General features: G+C 32.7%; 1 protein-coding gene across 1 annotated transcript in view; it reads right to left on the bottom strand.

Moving 5' to 3' along the window:
* The window catches only part of NAALADL2 (N-acetylated alpha-linked acidic dipeptidase like 2), a 967,277-nt gene that overhangs the window by 184,266 nt on the left and 761,635 nt on the right, over window positions 1-21,376 (bottom strand). Inside the window, exon 11 of the mRNA XM_047786685.1 lies at window positions 3,781-3,876. Coding sequence (XP_047642641.1) covers window positions 3,781-3,876 — 96 coding nt within the window. The remainder of the gene's footprint in view (window positions 1-3,780; window positions 3,877-21,376) is intronic.

The raw sequence follows: 21,376 nt of genomic DNA, 5'->3' as shown, positions 1-21,376 counted from the left end.
ACATTTCCAGAGAAAATATATACATCATCTCAATCTCACAGAATCCTAGTGAGGACAGCCATTATGAGTGTACAATTTTTTTCATATAGAAAATAAGGCTCTACTAAATAATATAACAAATGGGGAGCCAAGACAGAATTAAAGTATCTATTTTTGGTCTTTTTCCCTAGTCACCCCTTTATAGTTGCTCTTTCATTTTGTTGTTGATCAAAGAAAATCTGATTTTAAAATATGTATTAAGTACTTTTTAGGGCTCCACAAGTTTTTATGTTGGTGAAAAAATACTGAACTTATGAAGCAGAATTTCTTCCTTTGGCTTGTCTGTAACATGAGTGGTTTCCATAGGTGATACAATGACTGGGTAAAGAGTATCATCATTAGGTAAATATATGTGCCCATAAAAAAAAAATCACAGAACACTTCAGCACTTTAAATAGCTTTCATTTTTCCATAGACATAGAATTCTTTCCACCATCCACTTAAAGGGCTAAACATCTGCTTATACAATAAATACATTTGAAAGTAAACATAGGATGTGTGCCAATATCTGTGCATAAATTTATGTTTCCTCTCCAACAGTCTCATTTTCTGTATGTTTCACACTGGTATGATGTCTATATATGGAGCATATATATGTATATATACATAGATACTGATACATAGACACTGATACATAGACACTGATCTGTATATATACATAGACTGATATATATATACACACACACACACACACACACACACACACACTGATACATAGAGACTCATCTGATCTGTATATATATAGATACAGATACTGTATATATAGTATCTGTATATACTGTATATACAATGTCTATATATAGACACTGATCTATATATACACACACACACATATATATACACACACACTGATACATAGACACTGATCTGTATATATACTGATCTGTATATATATATACACACAAACATATACCATATATATAGTATCTGTGTATCTGTATATACTATATATACAGTGTCTATATATATATAGACATTTTCTTATGAAAGAATGTCCATTCAATAAGTGGTGCTGGGAAAAATGGACAGCCACATGTAAAAGAATGAAATTAGAACACTTCCTAACACCATAAATAAAATAAACTCAAAATGGATTAAAGACTAAATCTAAGACCAGATACTATGAAACTCTTAGAGGAAAACATAGGCCAAACACTCTACAACATAAACTACAGCAATATCTTCTCAGATCCACCTCCTAGAGTAATGACAATAAAAACAAAAATAATTGGGACTTCATTAAACTTAAAAGTTTATGCACAGCAAAGGCAACCCTAAACAAAACAAAAGGACAACCCACAGAATGGGAGAAAATATTTGCAAATGAAGCAACTTACATGGGATTAATTTTCAAAATTTATAAACACCTCCTACTACTCAATACCAAAAAAACCAACAACCCCATCAAAGAATGGGCAGAAGATCTAAACAGACAATTTCCAAAGACATACAGATGGCCAAAAATCACATAAAAAGATGTTCAACATCACTCAGTATTAGAGAAATGCAAATCAAAACCACTATGAGGTACCATCTTATACCAGCCAGAATGGTGTCATCAAAGAGCATATAAACAATAAGTGCTGGAGAGGGTGTGGAGAAAAGGGGACACTATTACACTGTTGGTGGGAAGGTAAATTTGTGCAACCACTGTGGAAAAAAGTATGGAGGGTCCTCAGAGAACTAAAAATAGAACTACCACTTGATCCAGCAATCCCACTCCTGGGCATCTATCCAGAGAAAACCACAACTCAAAAACATACACATACTCCAATGTTCATCGCAGCACTATTTACAATAGCCAAGACATGGAAACAACCTGAATGTCCATCAACAGAGGAGTGGATCAAGAAGGTGTGGTGCATATACACAATGGAAAATTAGCCATTAAAAGGAAATAAATAATGGCATTTTCAGCAACATGGATGGACCTAGAAATTATCATGCTAAGTGAAGTTAGACAGTGAGACATCAACATCATATGCTATCACTTACATGTGGTATCTAAAAAAAGGACACAATGAACTTTGCAGAACAGATACTGACTCACAGACTTTTCAAAACTTATGGTTTTCCAATGACACAGTTTGGGGGAGTGGGGGGATGGGCAGGAGGTTTGGGATGGAAATGCTGTAAAATTGGGTGGTAATGATCATTTTACAACCATACATGTAATAAAATCCATTTAAAAAAGATTTTAAGTACTAAGGAGGTCCACTTTAGGGGCACTTCTATCTTTCTATATCCAAATAAGAATGAATGATGGATATGTTCAAAACTAAATCAAGAAACTAGAATAGACTGTTAAGGAGACTTATAAATGTAGGTAAAATTCAGAAATTTGAGCTTTGGTGAATTTTAAGTAAAATATGCTCCAAGTTCTTATTTTCAAAGTTCAGAAAAAAATAAACTTACACAGCTCTTAAATGCCAGGACAGACCTAGAATTTTAGTTTTTGTATTCTGAGTTCATTCTGATGCCCCTCACTGAGTTCAGTTATTATATCGCAATTCCTCTCCCTAATACAGAAAAACAGCCTTGTAAAATTTCACTAAGAAGATTTAAGAATGATTCAGTCTTTCAACTAAACCATAAAATATGGATTATCTTTAACTGTACTGAAATGCCAATATTCTCTACAAACTCTATCCTCAAAAGGCAGGTAATGACTGCTTATATCAATAGTTGGTAAATGTAAAAATTCACATGATGTTATATGATCCCATAACATTAAGCTTATTTGCTCCATACTACAGAATTTGATTTTCTTAATTAATTTGTAGCCAACAATATACAATAGAAATGGGTATGAGCACCATAGATGAAAAAACAATTATTATAAATGCAGTCTACATTTTCCTTTAAGAACCATTTATACTACAATGATAAAGTACCACAGATAATCATTTATCTTAAATACGGAAACAAAATTTAAAGATATGGAAATTCAAAGACTCATTTTATATTGCCCTTCCCCTAATCTAGAGTGAAAGGAGTATACTTGAGAGTATATCACAAGTGTACTACCAGATTAAACATTTTATAAGGATTTTTTTTAAATTGATTTTGGTGGTATATATACAATGAAATACTACTCAACCACAATAAAGAACAAAATTTTGTCTTTTATAGCCTCGTGAGTGGACTTAGAGGGAATTACACTAGGTGAAGTAAGACAGAGACAAAGAAACACTGTCACATCACTTAGATGTGGAATCTAGAAAATACAGAAACTATTAAATAACAACAAAGCAGATTCTCAGATAGAACAAATTAGTAGTTACCAGTGGGGGAGAGGATGGGGAGAGGCAATACAAGGCCAGGGAAGTAAAAGATAAAAACTATTATGTATAAAATAAACTATAAAAGATATATTGCACAATACAGGGAATATAGCCAATAATTTAAAATAACCATAAATGGAGTATAACCTTTAAAAGTATGAATAATTACCTATATTGTACATCTGTAATTTACATAATATTGCACATCAACTACTATAATAAAAAATAATTCATTTTGAATACAAGTCATCAGTTATTGTTCTATATGATCTTGATTGAGTTGCTTATCATGGCTATTTCTTAGTAAAATATAGGAGGTACTTAAAATCCTTTCTAGTATATTCTATAAATGAATATATATAGATTTCTCTTTGAATGGTTATTTTTCTTTACATTCATTTGCTAACAAAAAGAACAAAATTTTCTCAACTTTTTCATGAATGCATTTCTGTCCTACCTTGGTAATGGTTTCATGAAGGTTGAAAAAAGGATCCATTTCTTCAATTTTTGTTGTATGTTTGGGGAAAAGGGCCTCGGAGAGAAAACTTGGACCCTGTGGAAAATCAGAAAATAAACATTTTAAACTCCCCATTGATTTTGTTTTTCAAGTGTTTATTGGATTTTTTTTTTAAAGATTCAAAAGGACTCTAAATTGCTTTAAGGTTTCTGTTGATCATTGGACTTCATTCTACTGATCTAATTAACCAATCACAAAATAATTATAAAGTAAAATGATTAGAATTCCATAACTCATTTTTTTTTTTTTAGGGCCACGAATGATGCATATGGAAGTTCCAGGCTAGGGGTCTAATTGGAGCTACAACTGTCAGCCTATGCCCCAGTCACAGGAATGCCAGATCCAAGCCACATCATGACCTCACCACAGCTCATGGCAATGCTGAATTCTCAACCCACTGAGCAAGGCCAGGGATAGAACCCTCATCCTCATGGATACTAGTCAGGTTCATGACCCCCGAGCCACAACAAGAAATCCTATAACTCCTAATGTTATTTGTATTTACAAAAAAATTTCTTCTTACTCAGAAAATATCATTATTTGCAATCCTGCCCCACCATTTTTTTTTCAAACGCAGACTTAGCATAGAATAAGACAGCTTGAATGCAAAACCCATATCTGAAACCCCTTTTCTATTTTATATATTAAATTATATGCTTTAAACCTGGTAGAATGGAATCTTTTTGATAAAAATGCCTAGACTGGAGTCCTCACTGTGGCTCAGCTGGTATTTAAAATGATTTTTAAAATACCACAAAACTTATTCAAAATAACAGTAAGATAAGCATTTGGTAGAATAACCTCCTGACTTTATATGTTGCCAATCAATAGCACCATGTTGTATCAGACCCTTAGTGTTAAGACAGTTGAAATAAATCAAGATATTTTAATAAATCATTTTGTACATGAAGGTATAAACAAATTTCAGGATGGAAGAATACATGGGATGCTGATAAAATTAGTATCTGCTATGGTCTGAATATTTATCCCTCCCCCCAGTTCCCAATCTCCAAAGTAATGATATTAGGAAGTGGGGACGTGCGGATGGGATTAAAGCATGAGGGCTCTGTTCTCATAGTTGGAGCTAGTGCTTTTTAAAAGAGCCCTCATAGATCTCCTTATATTCAGACACAACAAAGATTCTGAAAACTGGAGGAAGACCTCATCTAACCCTTCTAACACCCTGATCTTGGACTTCCAGCCACTAGAAGTTGAGAAATAAATTTCTGTTGTATATAAGCCACTCAGTCTGTGATATTTTTTTACTACAGCTCAAATGGACTAAGACACTACCTAAAACAATACTCTAATAGATTTCAACATTTTAAGTATTCTATGAAATACTTATTACCTGTCACATAATTTTATTTGAAAAACTGAAATAACTAGATAATTTTTCTTGAAAAATATAAGACAGGACAGGATATATGTATATATGCAGATAGACAGACAGACAGACAGGAAGAAAAATGAATAGATGGTAGATACATAGGTAATCTTTCTGAAGGCTATCATGGGAAAGATAGATTAAATCCAGTCAATACCGACAATGACCACACAGGGTAATGACAGATTATATAGTTGGTAGACTCATAAATCATACAGATGAGAAGTGAAACCAACATAATTGCAATTCCCTATACATTAAATAATTCTGAGATCAAGCATACTCTTCATCTCCTATTTTGAACAATACTGCAATAAAAAAGTAATTTAGCTGTTTATTCCATCATGTATGTACTTTTGAATAAGACCATGAATCAACCAAATAGCTTACCTATCAAGCTATCAAGACTATCAGCTTATTTATCAAAATTTGCTTATGTTCCTCTCCTCATTTTGTCTGCCTATCTAAAACTAATTTTAGAAACTCTGCTCAGTTCCAACCAGTACTCCACCTTTTAAGACATGCTGTAAAACCACAAAACTATAGCTTAAAGTATTATAAATGCCCTTTCCTAATGTCTCCCCATTTTGAGAGACTAAGAAAGACTCAGTGTTTATGGCTTGAAAAATTCATATATTTAAATCCTAACTTTTACTACCTTAGAATGTGATCTTATTTGGAAATAGGTCATTGCATGTGTAACTAAGTTAGGATAAGGTCATATTGGAGTAGAGTGGGTCCCTAGTAAAATATGACTAGTGTCCTTATAAAAAGATAAGTTTAAAGACAAATTTGTATACAGAGAGAAAATCATGTGAAATGAAGGCAGAGATTGGAGTGATGTGTATACCAGCCAAGAAACTCCCAAGACTGCTTGAAAACCATCAGAAGCTAGGCAAGAGGCTTGGAACTGATTCCCTGTCACAAACCTCAGAAGACATCAACCCTGATAACACCTTGAATAGTTGAGACAATACATTTCTGCTGTTTAAGTCACTCAGTCGGTACTACCTTGTGATGGCAGCCCTAGGAAAGTAACATACTCAGTCAAGGTGGTATCCTTCTTCACTGCACTAGATCAATTTATCAACAAGATTTGGTGGAGGTATACTGGACAGTCAATACGGAAAAAATTAAAATTTTAGAGACATTATGGCAATGGCATTGATGATGTTGCTCAAAACATTAACTATCATAATAACGATGGTGAGGGTAGTACTGATGGGGTAGTGATTACAGCAAGATGCTGAACTAGAGCAAATCCAAAGACTACCTGTGAGCCCAGGAGAAACCATGCACAATGTGCATAGAGATATCTTTGAATCGACTTTAATGAAATTATGACATGGACAATTTGTGATATTAATTTTCACTTAATAATTAAGCTTGAAGTCCTTAAAAAGTTTTCCCCATGAGTAGTTGCAAATAAACTTCTTGAAATAATTTTATCTAATAGGATACATAGCAAAATAAAACTTCATAAATAGTACACAGGTAAAATGTCAGCCAGCCTCAAACTGAATGACCCCATAAGAATATAAATTGAGAGTTATAATTAATGAGGTTTTTACTGACATTTCACTTATTCAAAAGCAGAATATATTAATTTAAATCATCCATATGTATTTTATTCTCCAATGTAATCCCTTTCTCTATCTTACTCCCCTTGCCTATCTCATGCATACCATCTTTGTTTCTAGTGCCTTATTTTTCAATTATTTAAAAAGTATTCATTTAACACTTAGTGCCAGGTACTGCACTAATTGCAGGATATGGTCCTTTATCTCATGAAGTTTAATCTAATGATATTTGGACACATAATAGGTCAAACATAATTGTCTTTGAAAATGTTAAAACACCGTCATTTTTTTCATGTATATGTGAATGTAATAATCATTATTTAGGAGTTCTCCCATGGCCTAGTAGTTAAGGACTTGGTGTTAGTGCTGTGGCTCAGGTTACTACTGCGGCTCAGGTTCTATCCCTGGCCTGGGAGCTTGCAAGTACCATGGGTGCAACCAAAACAAAAAAAAAAGTATTTATACAAACATTTATATATCTTGATATAAAACATAATGAAATGATTAAAAGGAAGGATATGTGACTTGTGAAAATTTTTCACTGCTACCACATTAAATATAAGTGATGGCTGCTTAATAGTGGTTCTTTATCTGTTGATGAAGAGAGGGAAGTAAACACAATTAACTATTTAGAGAATACTTTTGTTTTACACAATTCATAGGTACATTGAAATGAAGGAGTAAGTCAAGATATGGAAAACTTAATACTGTATGTCTGCCATGTGGCAATCACAGTAAGAATATTACAGAAGGAATATTGATGAGAAAAGTCCAACTAAGATCTAATTTAAAATTCAGTTTGCCTCCCCAGTTCCTAATGTTGTTCTTTCTCTAACGTTTAATGATATTTTGCACATCTTCCTTCTATCAACTCTTTTGCCTAAACTCCATGATTTGACTCTGTTGACTCTTGATATATTATTTTCTACCTATAACTGAATGTTCTTTTCCTTTTTGAAGCTTTATTGTTTTTAATGTGGTCTACCCATAGTCTTCTCCTTTTCACAGGCTCCCCGTGTGGTTTTGTTTACTTTTCTCTTCCAACTACGAACTTCAGATTGATCTTTCCCAAATCTTTACCTCTAGCATTAGTTCCTGCTTTTAGTTCACCATTTTTGTTTGTCTATAAGATCTTTTGGACACATAAACTTATGTTTCCAGTCATGAGCATGTGTTCCCCCATTGTCACCGATGTCATTGACATTTCTTATCTTGGATGATAGCATAATACCTGTATTTTTCTCAAATGTGACATTTTCTGTCAATTTCCTTCCAATTCATATACTTAGTCAATTCTCCACAAGTTCTTATGTGTTGTCATAGTACAGTTACTTATTACTTTCATCCAAACTATGGTCTCATGATCCATAGACCAAAGTCCAAACTCATTAGTATGATATTTCACAAACAAGTCTCAACATATCTTTCTTCTTTCTCCTCTAAGCAATCGTTTCCCATAAACTTATCTGCACTATTTCCATGTAGCTACTGCTTGTATCACAGCAGTCTATTCACCAAACCTTAAATCCATCTTTACTCTTATTCTGTACCTTTATCTCTGTACCTTTGTACCATTTCTTCTTCCACCTGGAATATTTTTTTCTTTATCTGTTTATCAGGCCTTTTTCTATAATTATTTCCTTGAGCCTCACCAAACCATCAAACTTCATTGTTTTCTTTTCAATGTATCCATATCACTTTATATTTGCTTTTACTTATCATTTACGACATTTTGTTATATTTCCGTTTTTATCACTATGCCATGAGTCTTTTAAGACTTGAGATTCTTTTCTCATTAAAATAGTCTAAAATTACAAGAGAGCCTTGAGTAAGTCATTTCTTCTGTCAAAATTAGTATTATCCTGCATAAAGTTGAAATGTAAATATACTTGCCCTCACACCTCAGAGAGTTCATGTCGGGATAAAGCAAAATAAAAAAAAAACATATAAAATGCTCAGTAAGGAGGAAAGGACTAAACTAATATTGGATGGTATTTTATTTTTATCACACTTGCCAGAAATTGCTTTTCTATATAACCAAGAGTCAGGGTTTTGAAATTTAAATTAGTAAAAAAATTGTGATTATATATTAAATTCTATGAGAAATTTTTCTTTTAAAATCTACAATTGTTGAAGTTTGAAAACCTTTTCTATAGGTAATAGGAAGTCCTTGGAGGGTTATGAATAGAGCAAGTGATATTTTCAAGTATATAGTCAGGACAGCACATACTGATACATATACTGGGGATAAATTTAAAAGAGAAATGATGGAAGTATAGTCCAAAGGCTACTGTGTTAATAAAGTGAGAAAGACTGGGAGGTAATCCAGGACAGTGGTAGTAGAAATAGAGAGGAGATATGTTTGATAAACGGTAGAGATAAAATTGGTAATACCTTGTAATTAATTGGATGTGGAAATCTTAAAAGGGAGTCAAGATTGCAAGTATTTCCAGGCTTGCTAAAAAGAGTGAATATGAATTTCATTAACTTAGAAAATATAGAAACACATGAAGGTTTAGAACAGAAAAAAATTAAATTTTAAACATTTGAGGTGACGAGTTTGTGGGACATCCACATGACCTATTCCAGAAAATGAGTGATTATATTGTTCAAGACCAATTTTGTTCAAGACTAAATTCTGGACTAAAGATATAACAATAATTTGAAAAGCATGTACGTGTTTGTTAAAATACAAAGAGGACCACATGCAGACTTAGAAGTACTACTGAGTATAGTATGAATCTCTGAATGACAATGAGATCTCTGAATGCCATTGATATTTAAGGAGTGGGAGGATAAAAGAAGACATTATAGATGGAATCCTCAGTCAAATGTAAAGATAACCATATGAGGGTGAGTTCAGGGAGTCAAAAAAGTAAAGACTGGGAATGAATAATCAGTGCTTCAAAGCAAGTAAAGAAATACAACATAAAAATTGTTCACTGGTAGTAGCATTTTGAGATTCCTGGTGTTCTTTGTTAGACAAGTCTCTGTGGATTCATGAGTTCAGAAGACAATGCAATCAGTTGAGACAAATGTGAGATGAAAGGAAAAGTCAGCTGTGAACTGTAATATTCTCACTAGAAATTTAGACTGAGAAGTTGGAAAAATTGACCATTAACTACAGAGAGTAAAAGAATCTGGGAAAAGTTTATTTGCTGTGTTTTACACAGGATTAACATGGATACATACATGTAACAGAAAGAATCCAGAAGATAAAAAGAATTTTAAAAATACTAGAAAATTGGGGAAAAACAAATAGTTCACAGATTTTAAGAAAAGGAATTCAAAGCTCATAAAGTTACCCAGATATTAGAATTGTAAATGGATGAGACATTGGAAAGAAAGATGATGAAATGATGGCAGGTTACAATTTTGGTAGAAGACAGTGTTAGTATGTAGAAAAAAAAGTCAAAGATAATGTTTAATTCAGTTCTAACTCAGACTGAGTTGACTAAACTTTAATTCACTAACATACTAAAACATATGCTGCCTTTTTTTTTTTTGCCTGGAAATAGCCATTTAAAATATTTAGTCTATGTAGACATAGTGGGTGTTGAACTAGACAAAAACATACTGCACATACTTTTTCTATATAGTTAGCACTCAATGAGGATGACCTGGAATTAATAGGATAATAATAGTGCTTCCAGTTACCTGTACTAGGCTAAGTGGTCTATGTGTCACCTATTTTAATCCACAAACTTACCTTTCGGTAGGAACTATTATTACCCTTTCTTTACAAATGGGGCATTGAGAACCAATGACTTTCAGACACTAGCTCAAGATCATAACACAAATAAGTGGCAGAGCTAGATTTAAACCCAAGTGTGTCTGACTCCATAGCCCATACTCTCATTCCTACGCCACACCTCTCCGACTGCCAAAGGAACTCATTGCTTAAGATTCTGGGCTTTTGCATTTAAGTAAGAAAGGAGGATTTCCCCCACCTCTTATTCCAATTTCCTCCAAGTCCTAGTTTCCTCTACATAAGCAGCATAAACTTTCAGCACAGTTTAAAGGATATAGTCAAAGACTCCCTGCTTAGACTCAGTAAAATTGAATCTAAAAAAAAAGTCCCATGTGCACTTCCCTCATTGCAATATTCTCCTTTCTTCAATCAGAGAATATACACATCAATACTTAAATGTAATATAAGAAATTAAAACACTTGCAGGCTTTGAATGGCACTGACATTCGTAACATGCTGGGTTGAGTAAAAAGGTAATTAGGGTCATAATTTTTGCAAAATAACATTCTAATCACTATTCAAAATAAAATAGACCTGAGATAATGTGGAGCTTAAATAGAAATGGAACAATCCAAGGGTCAAATAGAGCACAACATTAGGACATTATTTTTTGAATTTTCTCATTTTTTTTCATTTCAATTATTTTTTTTCAAGTTCTAGAAAGGTTCATAACTTTGGCTGTATTAAAAATATTCACATCAACTTTATGGTTCTATCCATATTGATTTGGCATTCTAATTTGAGACCTAGATAAGACATTAGAAATCTTAATTTAACACAAATATACAAAGCAAAACATGGAAAAATCCAATGATTAGATAATTTTTACAAAGTCACAATATTTATTAGAAAACAACACTAAAAATTGACAGTTTGTTTCCTAAACATTCTGCTTTTTCTTAAAAAATACTGTTGAAATGGAGATAATAATTGTAGTACAAGCCTTAAAAATTTGAACTATTACAATTAACTCAAGATTTATTTTTGGTCTTAAGTGTCTTACGTATCAACAAAATACTTTTATAGGGCTCAGTCTTCATATTTTAGACTTTCATCAAGCTAATCTCCTTTACATATTTTGTTTTCCTTCCTCCCTTAATCATCGAACGTGTGCCTGTCTTACCTATTGATAAATGCATGTCATACATAGTTAGTTAAACAGACTGTGTCTATGTTATTTTTTACATTACACTTTATAGACAGATGAGGAGGCAGGCAAAGCTAAGGTACAGCAACAAAGAAAAAACTAGTAAGGAATTGCCATTGTGGCACAGTGGGTTAGGAATCCAACTGCTATGGCTTGGGTCTCTGTAGAGGTGTGTGTTTGATCCCTGACCAGGAGCAGTGGGGTTAAGGATCTGGTGTTGCCATAGCTGTGGCTCAGTTCGCATCTGCAGATCAGATTTAATCTCTGGCCCAGGAACTTCCATATGCGGCAGGTGCAGCCATGGGAAAAAAAAAAAAAAAAGAAACAACTAATAAAGGATGCTCTTAGTACTTCACAAGTTAAAGCAATGTTATAAGTGCCTTTAGTTAATATGTTGAGGGTAAATAATTAAGATCAAGTGAATAGATACAGCCAAATTATTAAGATTACTTAATAAACATTAATTATTCTATACAGTGAAACAAATGAGTAGAGTTTGCTAAGTCTTCTATATCTGTGCTACTATTATGGATAAGAGGATAACACCTGACAGTCTGGCAAAAAGAGAAAATTCAGGCAGACACACCCCACAAGGACTTATTAACAAGCTAAAAAGAAATAACTGCATCCAAAGTCGCACATATCAGCCCCTCAGCTTCTAAGATTTCATCACATTAACTCTCTTAAGAGTTATTAACTTTAAAAATGAGATATAAGAGATAACACCTTTTGTTACATCCTATCCCTTAAACTTCCTTGAGAACTCTTTTGGGTTTTGTCTGTTTCCAGTAAAAGAAGAGAGAGGAGCAATCAACATGCTGACACTCACGAACACAGTACAAGGGACCAGTTCAGCATAGTTTCCCATTAGGAAGGAAAAATGCATATTACTGAAGTTCCCATCGTGGTGCAGTGGTTAATGAATCCGACTAGGAACCATGAGGTTGCGGGTTCGATCCCTGGCCTTGCTCAGTGGGCTGAGGATCCGGTGTTGCCATGAGCTGTGGGGTAGCCGTGAGCTGTGGTGTAGGTTGCAGACGCGGCTGGGATCCCGAGTTGCTGTGGCTGTGGTGCAGGCCAGCGGCTACAGCTCCGATTAGACCCCTAGCCTGGGAAACTCCATATGCCACGGGAGCAGCCCTAGAAAAGGCAAAAAGACAAAAAAAAACAAACAAAAAATGCATATTACTGTTATTATTGTTTCTATTCACTCCAAAACTCTGGATCAGGGATACCCTATAGTACATGCTTAAAAAAAAAAAAGGTCTTGGCTTAAGAAAAAGAAAGATGATGTCTGAAAAAGTGCCAGAGATCTGAATTCACCAGAAGTTTTTCTGAAACCAAAAACTGACCACCTGCAGGCTCTTTTCTGCCTATATTTTATAATCAATAGCCCTGCATCCATCCTTGTATTCATTCCCTGAGACTTTAGGGAAACATACCATTACATTACATTCAGAGCACTACATAACCTATATAATACCATATTCCAATAGGTAAGAATCCCACAGTCTTCTTCCCTTTCCAAGGAAATTTATTTACCTCAGGGAAGTGAAGTTTCTTTCCCTCTCTTAAGTTAAAGGAGGTTAACTCGTAAACTCCAAAATTCGTGTTTTCAGGGTTCTCATACTTTGTTATAGCATGCAAACCAGTGCTTATTGCCTTACAAGGGGAAGAGAATGGAACATGGGGAAAAAATGAGATTACTGCTGTAAATAATAATAAGTCCGATCTCTGTTCCAGAAAACTCATGCTTCCATCAGGATAATATTAAGTGAACATAGATATTAAAAACATGTCAGTACTAGATATCTTCAAAAATAGCAGCAGTAATAATAGTGTTCTTAATAGTTAACATAAGTCAATACAATGAATTTATAAGCATTGCATAAATACAATTTTAATATACCAATATTTGCTAAGTATTTATATATTTTGAATATATAGCATTCTTACATTAACATGTATTAATATATGTCTATGATAAAGAATTCTTTCCATAAGAAATACATATTTACATATAACAAATACATAATACTAATTATAAATATTATTGAATGTTTAACAATACTTATTGAATACTTGATATATAGGAAGTTAATTAAATTTTCTAGGCCTCAGCTTTCTCATCTGAAAAATGAATATAATAATGTTACCACTCACAGAATCATTATAATGATTTACTAATTAATACCCATTAAAGTTAGAATAATGCCTAGGTATTCCTCTCTCAAATGTGTAGATGAAGGAAACTAAGTTCTGAGAAGCATGAAGAAATTTGCCAAAGGAAACACATTACCATTGGCACGGTTTTAACCACAATCTATGACTCACTCACTATCAATTAATCCAGGAGGCATTAATGCTAGTACATAGTGTGGTGTTGTAGTACAGTACATAATAAAATGGGACAAATAATAATACTGCAGAAAGTTAATTTTTTTCATAAAATTAAATTCTAAAGAGCTATATTTTTTCCCAAAATTGTGTTCTTTCAAACCCCTTTTGATATTAAAACATTTTTTCCTTTCATGAAATGAGTTGAAAGAAAATGACAGTTTTTATTTTTTGTTTTGTCGTAATGCACTTAATTTTGTAAAGTTAAATGTGGCACTCTATGTCCATCTAACATTTTAATTTTATTATTGATATCATTTGTCCTAAACACTTTTTATTTAATCTGAGAAGTACTGATTAAATTCCTTAGGCCCTTTCATCATGTGGGTTTTAGAGATAAAAAGGTTGATTTTTTTCAGTGCATTTATTCAGTTTTTCCATGTTTGAGTACCTTGCATTAGAACTGAAATTTCGGCTTTCGCTGAATAGTATACATGCACTTGTATTTGCAACACTGTATCCAACTACACAATTCCACTACTTCAATAATATACAGCCTAAGAACCTTAGCAGGCACTTTCACAACTTCAAAACAATAAAAACAATTAAACTATGTACCTGAAACACTTTTCTACAGAAGTAATAGCTACACAGCAAAATGTCAAGATAATACAGATTTCTTGATTGGTAGGAAGCTTAACAGAATTTTCAATATATATGCTAAATACTACTTAGCAGAAGGTCATAACACCCTCGACACTTGAATATAATCTAATCATGAAAGAGGCCTTGAAATTTAAACCAGAGTTCCTAAACATGTTTAAATCAAGTACCATTTTAAAATAAATATTAAACATCTTAACTGTTTCAAAGATTCTGGCATGCCTCCTCTGTGTGTAAAGTATTAAAGAGGGAGGAGGAAAGTAGTATTATACTCCCTTTGAGAATCACTGGTAAGTAAACAGAAACTATATAATTATATACAGATTTTCATCAAAGTTAAAAAAACAATCTATATATAATTATACTATAGAGTATGGGAAATTATGTCAATCTCTGAGTTCTATAACATGCATTGCAAAAGATGTTTTATATATTATAATATCTAATCCTAATAAAGCACAAAGTATTAGTTCAATTAGTTCTCATAAAATCCCTATCAAGTAGACTATCATTATCCCACTCTACAGAGGAAGAAACAGACACAGAGAGTTTAAAAATATTGCCCAAGAAGTAAACCTGGGAAATTAACCCAGGATATATTTGTGCTCTTATCCATTATAAGACACACTGCCTATTTTATATTGTCTATAAATTAAAATATAGTATTGACATAGGTTTTTTTCCTTTTTTTGTTTTATTTGTATTTCACTTGTTTTTATATTTTATATAATGATTTTTATGTTTTTCCATTATAGCTGGTTTACAGTGTTCTGTCAATTTTCTACAGCAAAGGACACCAAAAAGAAAACAAAAAGACAACTTAGAGAATTGGAGAAAATATTTTCAAATGATGCAAATGACAAAGTATTGACATATATTTTTGAAAATCTTTGCAGATAAGAAAATGTGAAATCCATGGTCAGCTTGTGTACATTTCAATAATGAATAAAATACACTTCTCTATATAATGTTCTAATTTAAAATCTTTGCTTGTATGAACTTCTTAACCTGTAAATTTATCTCTTCTTCAGTCAAGTTTAAATTCATGCACTTTTCTACCACATTTTAATTTTTAAATAGAATATTTGAAACTAAAACTTTCCTAAGTATTTTGGATCCCAGTACTGACTGAGCTAGGCCACAGATATGTTGTCTCCATTTTTGTGTGAAGTTTAAATAACCTTGAAGTCAACGTGGCAATTCCATAACCTCAAGTCATTGTATAGTTGAATGCTCTGTTCTCTTCAGTGTGTCTCCTTTCTCTTGGGAGACAGACAGTTCTCTTATATGTCACATACACTAATAGGTGATTATAAATGATTTCAGTCAATCAACTGGAGTCCTGAAGAAAGTTCCAGAAGGAGCCACTACAGAAGAGGGAAAAGTACTCACAGGGCTCAGAGCAGCAGCTATTTATCAACTCTATTACTTTATTTCCAGCAGAACTGGTTGAGCTCTATCAGAGCATAATAACTACACCTGGGGGTGGAGTAAAGCACCCAATAACATTGCAAGACAATTAACATTCTATGTATCACTGGGAATTCTATGTACACAAAATAAATTGCAAGGTAAAAAATGAAAAACTGGTATTTTCTGATCTTAGAGAGAAAGAAGTTTTCTCAATAATGAGGAATCCAAACTTTAATATGGTCTTCAACAAAACCTAGTCTCTCTAGTAAGTTTTCAAGTCAATTTAACAGCAGCATTTCTTAGAGGTCAGAGCCTGTTAGCCTCCTGAAAAGTTTTCTGTTGAACGTCAGTCAGTGCTTTTCTCAGGGCTGTATTTAATCAACTGTGAAAGAAATGAGGGATTTAAAGGTCTTAAAGTTAAGGGCAAAAAAATCTAAACATCAGGTTAAGAAGAAACAAATACATTATTCAAATCCTGGGAGAGATACTGTAGTCCTTCAAAGTCCTTTTGCTAGAATAGGAAAAGATTACCTTTACAGTCTTGACCTCATGTTCCATAATCGGGGTGAAAACACCCAGGGAAATTAAACCTGGAGCATTAGCCAATCTGAAATTTTGTCATCCATTCTATTACTTGAATTATTAGTTTAAAATAGCTTTTTTTTTCTTTTTTCTTTTTTTGTCAGATACTAAGCCCAATGTAGCTTAAATTGTGGAGAAACCAGAGAAGCACAATTCTGGAAACAATTAGCTATTTAAGTCTCTCCCCAAATGCCTCCCCACTTATTTTTCCTGCCCACAACATTGGTCTTTCATTTAAAAACATATAAATGAATTCATACTAATATAGTCAGATAACTCTGGGCAAACTATGGATTTCTATTCCAGTTACTACTTAGTAAAAGCTTAATGAAAGTCTATTTCTCTGTATCCCAGGGAGCACAGGTGGATTTAATTTCAAGGACTGAGAATGATTTCTGGAATATCTTTAGTTTGAAGCAATGTTTTTCTTTAGCTAAATGCATTCATTTTAATCATTCATTCCATTTATTCATTCAGAATTCAATAAAGGCACCAAATTAATTCTACAATTCACTAAAGCAAAAATCCCATTTAACTGAATAAATAAGTATTAAAGAGCTACTATTTTACCCTCAATGGATAAAACATGTGTGCTGCATTTTCTCCTAATAAGTCTCTACAGACTATTCTAAGCTCAATATCAAAAAATATCAAGCCACCATCACAGATAATGCTATTTTCTTTGTGAATTAAAATATAAAGAAAGAAAACATGATTTTTATTGATTTCTAATAGCATTTTCCCTTAATTTTCATTTGAGAATCATCAGTTATCTTGATTTCCCCCAACCTCACTTAAAGACAGTGAAATTATAAAGACATTGATGCTCTACTTTTCAAAAAATGGATCACTTCTGATTAAACTTCAATTGAACATTAAATTTCCAGACTTAAAACAAATTATCTTCTTTTTCTTTTTAATTTGGACCCAATTTCTAGATGCCCTCAGGTCACTCAATGATAATTAATTGATTTATGAATCAACTGAAGAGGAATTCAAACTGCAAAAAAAATAAAAAGTTAGAAAAAACTGTTTTTAAATTAATGACTGTCATTTTTAAATGACTTAATTCTCTCCAAATTATTTATATACATAATTTAGAAATTTTCACATTTATAAGGTATTTTAGGGAAGCTGAATGTTCAAATTTCATTTTAGATTATTTATTATTTGCCTTTAGGGGAGAGTTTTAATCAAAGTACCATAGCACACTAAATAATTATTAAGTTATTCAACTGAGACATGATAGAATAACTAAATCTGAAGTTCTGTAGTGATTCTCATCAACCTCTCAATTCAGGCCTCATGGTATACTAGCTTCAGCAGGAATTTTGGACTTAGGTTTGAATTCTGCCTATTTACTATGGTGACCAGAATTTACTATGGTGACCTGAATTTACTGTGGTGATTTGAATTTACTACAGTGAATTTGAATAGGCATTTTAGCTCTCTGACAATAATGCTCCATAATACTCTGGTACTAAATTAATAATACTGTTTATTTTGAGTATTATTGGAATCAATATAATGCACCCAGAATATTATTATATATTGTTATTATATCCATGTATTAACTTATTTTAATATGTATATCAATAATTATTATATATTTTTACTCAGTATTATTAAATGAGATAATAAAACAAGCAAAACACTTAGAATGGTACCTGACATATTGCAGCTGCTCAATAAATGCCAATGATTGCTGCTATATTAATGTGTCTTATTAAACTCTATATCCCCAGTGCTTAGTGTGACTTCAGACACATTAATAAATACATGCTTATTTGAGCTTAATATCATTGAATTTTTGTCAGAATCATACATGATCAAACATTTCACACAAAAGGAGGAAGTGGGTTTTTAAATCCTCAGGAATGTCCAGAATATTTTGGGGGGTTTTATATATATTTTGAGAATTTAAAAATCAAATTAGTGAATAACAACACTCAATTATAAGACAAATAAGCAAGGAGATAAGGATTTAAGATGTTCTGACTAAAGTACCATTACTATCTCTAGCCATGGGAAAACATTATAAATATTTTTAAGCTTTCCTTATTTGTAACAGTTAAACAAGTGTTTATTGAGCTACAGGTTATTATTACTCATAATGAATAAAATGCAGTCATTAACAATGAGAAGCAGATAAACAAGAAAAGAGACAGGAAGGCATAAATACACAAAAATGTATACAAATGTGAATGTATGTGTGTGTTTCTGTGTGGAGAGAGAAATAGAAGACAAATTTAAGCACACAAACCAGAGAGAGACATGTAAACACAAATCTATGCATATGTACAATTAAGATATATATATATTATATAAATATGGTGTGTTTGTTTATGCATGTATGAAGAAATAAAGTTTACTTAAATAATCTAAATTACATAACAGAGGCATACACAGGATGCTAATCCCAGGGACAGACTGGAGGTTCAAAGAAGGATCCTGTGGGAAGTACTCGCTTTGCTTAATCTTGCGAAGTAAGATGCAGTTAAGAAGAAAGGGGGTTAGCATATTTCACACAAAGGGAAAATCATGCTCAGAAGCAGACAGATGAGGAACTCCTTGCTCTTGCCTGAGGCTCTTAGAATTTGGTGTTAATCGGCTAAAATGTTCAAGGTGGGAAGGAGCAAAGATATGAGGATCTTTATACAATGCCAAGGTATTTGGATATTATTTTGAGGATAATCAGGAGATATTTTAAGGTTTCGAATGGGGAGTGAGGGAGTTTGATTAGATTATTTCAATGGCATCTCAGTTCTAATATTTTTTGATCACAGGTATAGCACTAGAAAGACCTTTTCAGAAAAATTTTTGTGTATATAAACTTACCCTAAAACCTATAAATTCAAAGCCATATATGTTTACCACTTTTATAAATTATGTCTTGGACAGTGTGCTTATAAAATGAAAAATAAGTATTTTTTTACTATTTTTATGAGTGTATGTTGGAAAAGATACTTATTAAAGCAGTTAAGTTACAGCCATGAAGAAACCATATTTGATTTAAAAACTGTCAGAATGCTTTTTTATGATTACAGTTCAATAAGGCGAACTATCACCACAAAAAAGGGAAGATAAAATCTATTTACAGCAAAAGTCGTCATAGATCATGTTCTACAAACAAAGCTCCTTTCCTGTGTTAGCTTGACTGCAGTAACAGAATTTTATTTATACAATCGCTTTCAGTAATGTCCAAAACATGTAATCCATTTCAATAATGATTAACTTTGTGTGTATATAGTTATTCCTCTCCTATAATGATATACCATAAGATTATTTTACTGAGGGAACACTGATAGAAATCTACTTCCACTGAATGATCTTCTGTATTTTTCTGTTTACAAATTAAATGAGTATGTTTAAATCACTAACATGGTAAATGGGCAATAGTAAAATTTTGACTAATATACATGTATTAACAATTTTTAGAAATTATTTTTTCAGCTCCACATCTTAAATTTAAAACTGGTATTTCAAAGACTGGAAAAGATATTAGCAATTAGAAGAGTCCCACTTTTTGTATCCATAGCATAAAGATGTTGACTGATTTACCCAGTATAAAGAGAACTAACTATAAAGAAAGTAGTATTTACCCAGTATCAAGAGAGTAGCGGAACACCTAGGAAGAGAATCTAAGGCCCCTGTTAAAAGAAATGTTCTTATTCCAGTCACCATACTTCCATTTTATACCACAAGGTAACTTATATAAACTTCCCATCAAAACCACCAGTCAATCACAGCACATAAATGGCTGGGGATTTGTAGTGGAAGGGTAAAGGAATATGCAAGTAAATTTACTCTCAGCTATGCTATATAGCATCTAGACTTTTATCAATTGCTCAGTTCACTCACTTTAATGAGATTACAAAAAAAAGTTCTGAGAATAGTAGAAATAAAACTTGAGCAACGTATTTACTATAGCAGTATTCTCTCAAATGGAAGAAACATGCACACAAAAACAAATACCCATATACACGTGAGTGAAGGACACAATTTAAAAAGAATGCATGTGAATGCACTTCACTTCTTTAGTAAAGCTAATATCACATCTATAAACATTCTTCAGTGAAAATATTTCCCATGATCCCATTACTGGAATCATTCTAACTTTTAAATACACCATCATTAATTATTAGAGAAATCCAAATCAAAATTACAATGAAGTATCTCTTCATACTTGTCTAAAAGGCCATCAGTGAAAAGTCTACAAATAATAAATGCTGGAGAGGGTATGGAGAAAAGGGAACACTCCTACACTGTTAGTGGGAATATAAATTGGTAAAACCACTATGGAAAGCAGTATGGACGCTCCTCAAAAAATGAAAAATAGATCTGTGATATGATTCAGTAATTCCATTCCTGTGAATATACCTGGAGTGAACCATAATTCAAAAAGATACATGCAGGAGTACCCAGTGTGGCTCGGGCGTCATGAACCAGACTAGTATGCTCAATAAACATTCTTCAGTGAAAATATCAATGGGCTAAGGGTCCAGGTATGCTGTAAGCTGTGGTATAGTTTGCAGACACAGCTCGGATCCTGTGTTGCTGTGGCTGTGGCATAAGTCAGCATCTGCAGCACTGATTTGACTACTAGCTTTGGAAATTCCATATGCCGCAGATGTGGCCCTAAAAAAAAAAAAAAAAAAAAAAAGGCAAAAAGACAC

This window comes from Phacochoerus africanus, chromosome 1, assembly GCF_016906955.1.
Source record: "Phacochoerus africanus isolate WHEZ1 chromosome 1, ROS_Pafr_v1, whole genome shotgun sequence".
Taxonomy (NCBI): Eukaryota; Metazoa; Chordata; class Mammalia; order Artiodactyla; family Suidae; genus Phacochoerus; species Phacochoerus africanus.
The sequence above is the reverse complement of the archived record's forward strand: the minus strand, read 5'-3'. Positions and strand labels throughout refer to the sequence as shown.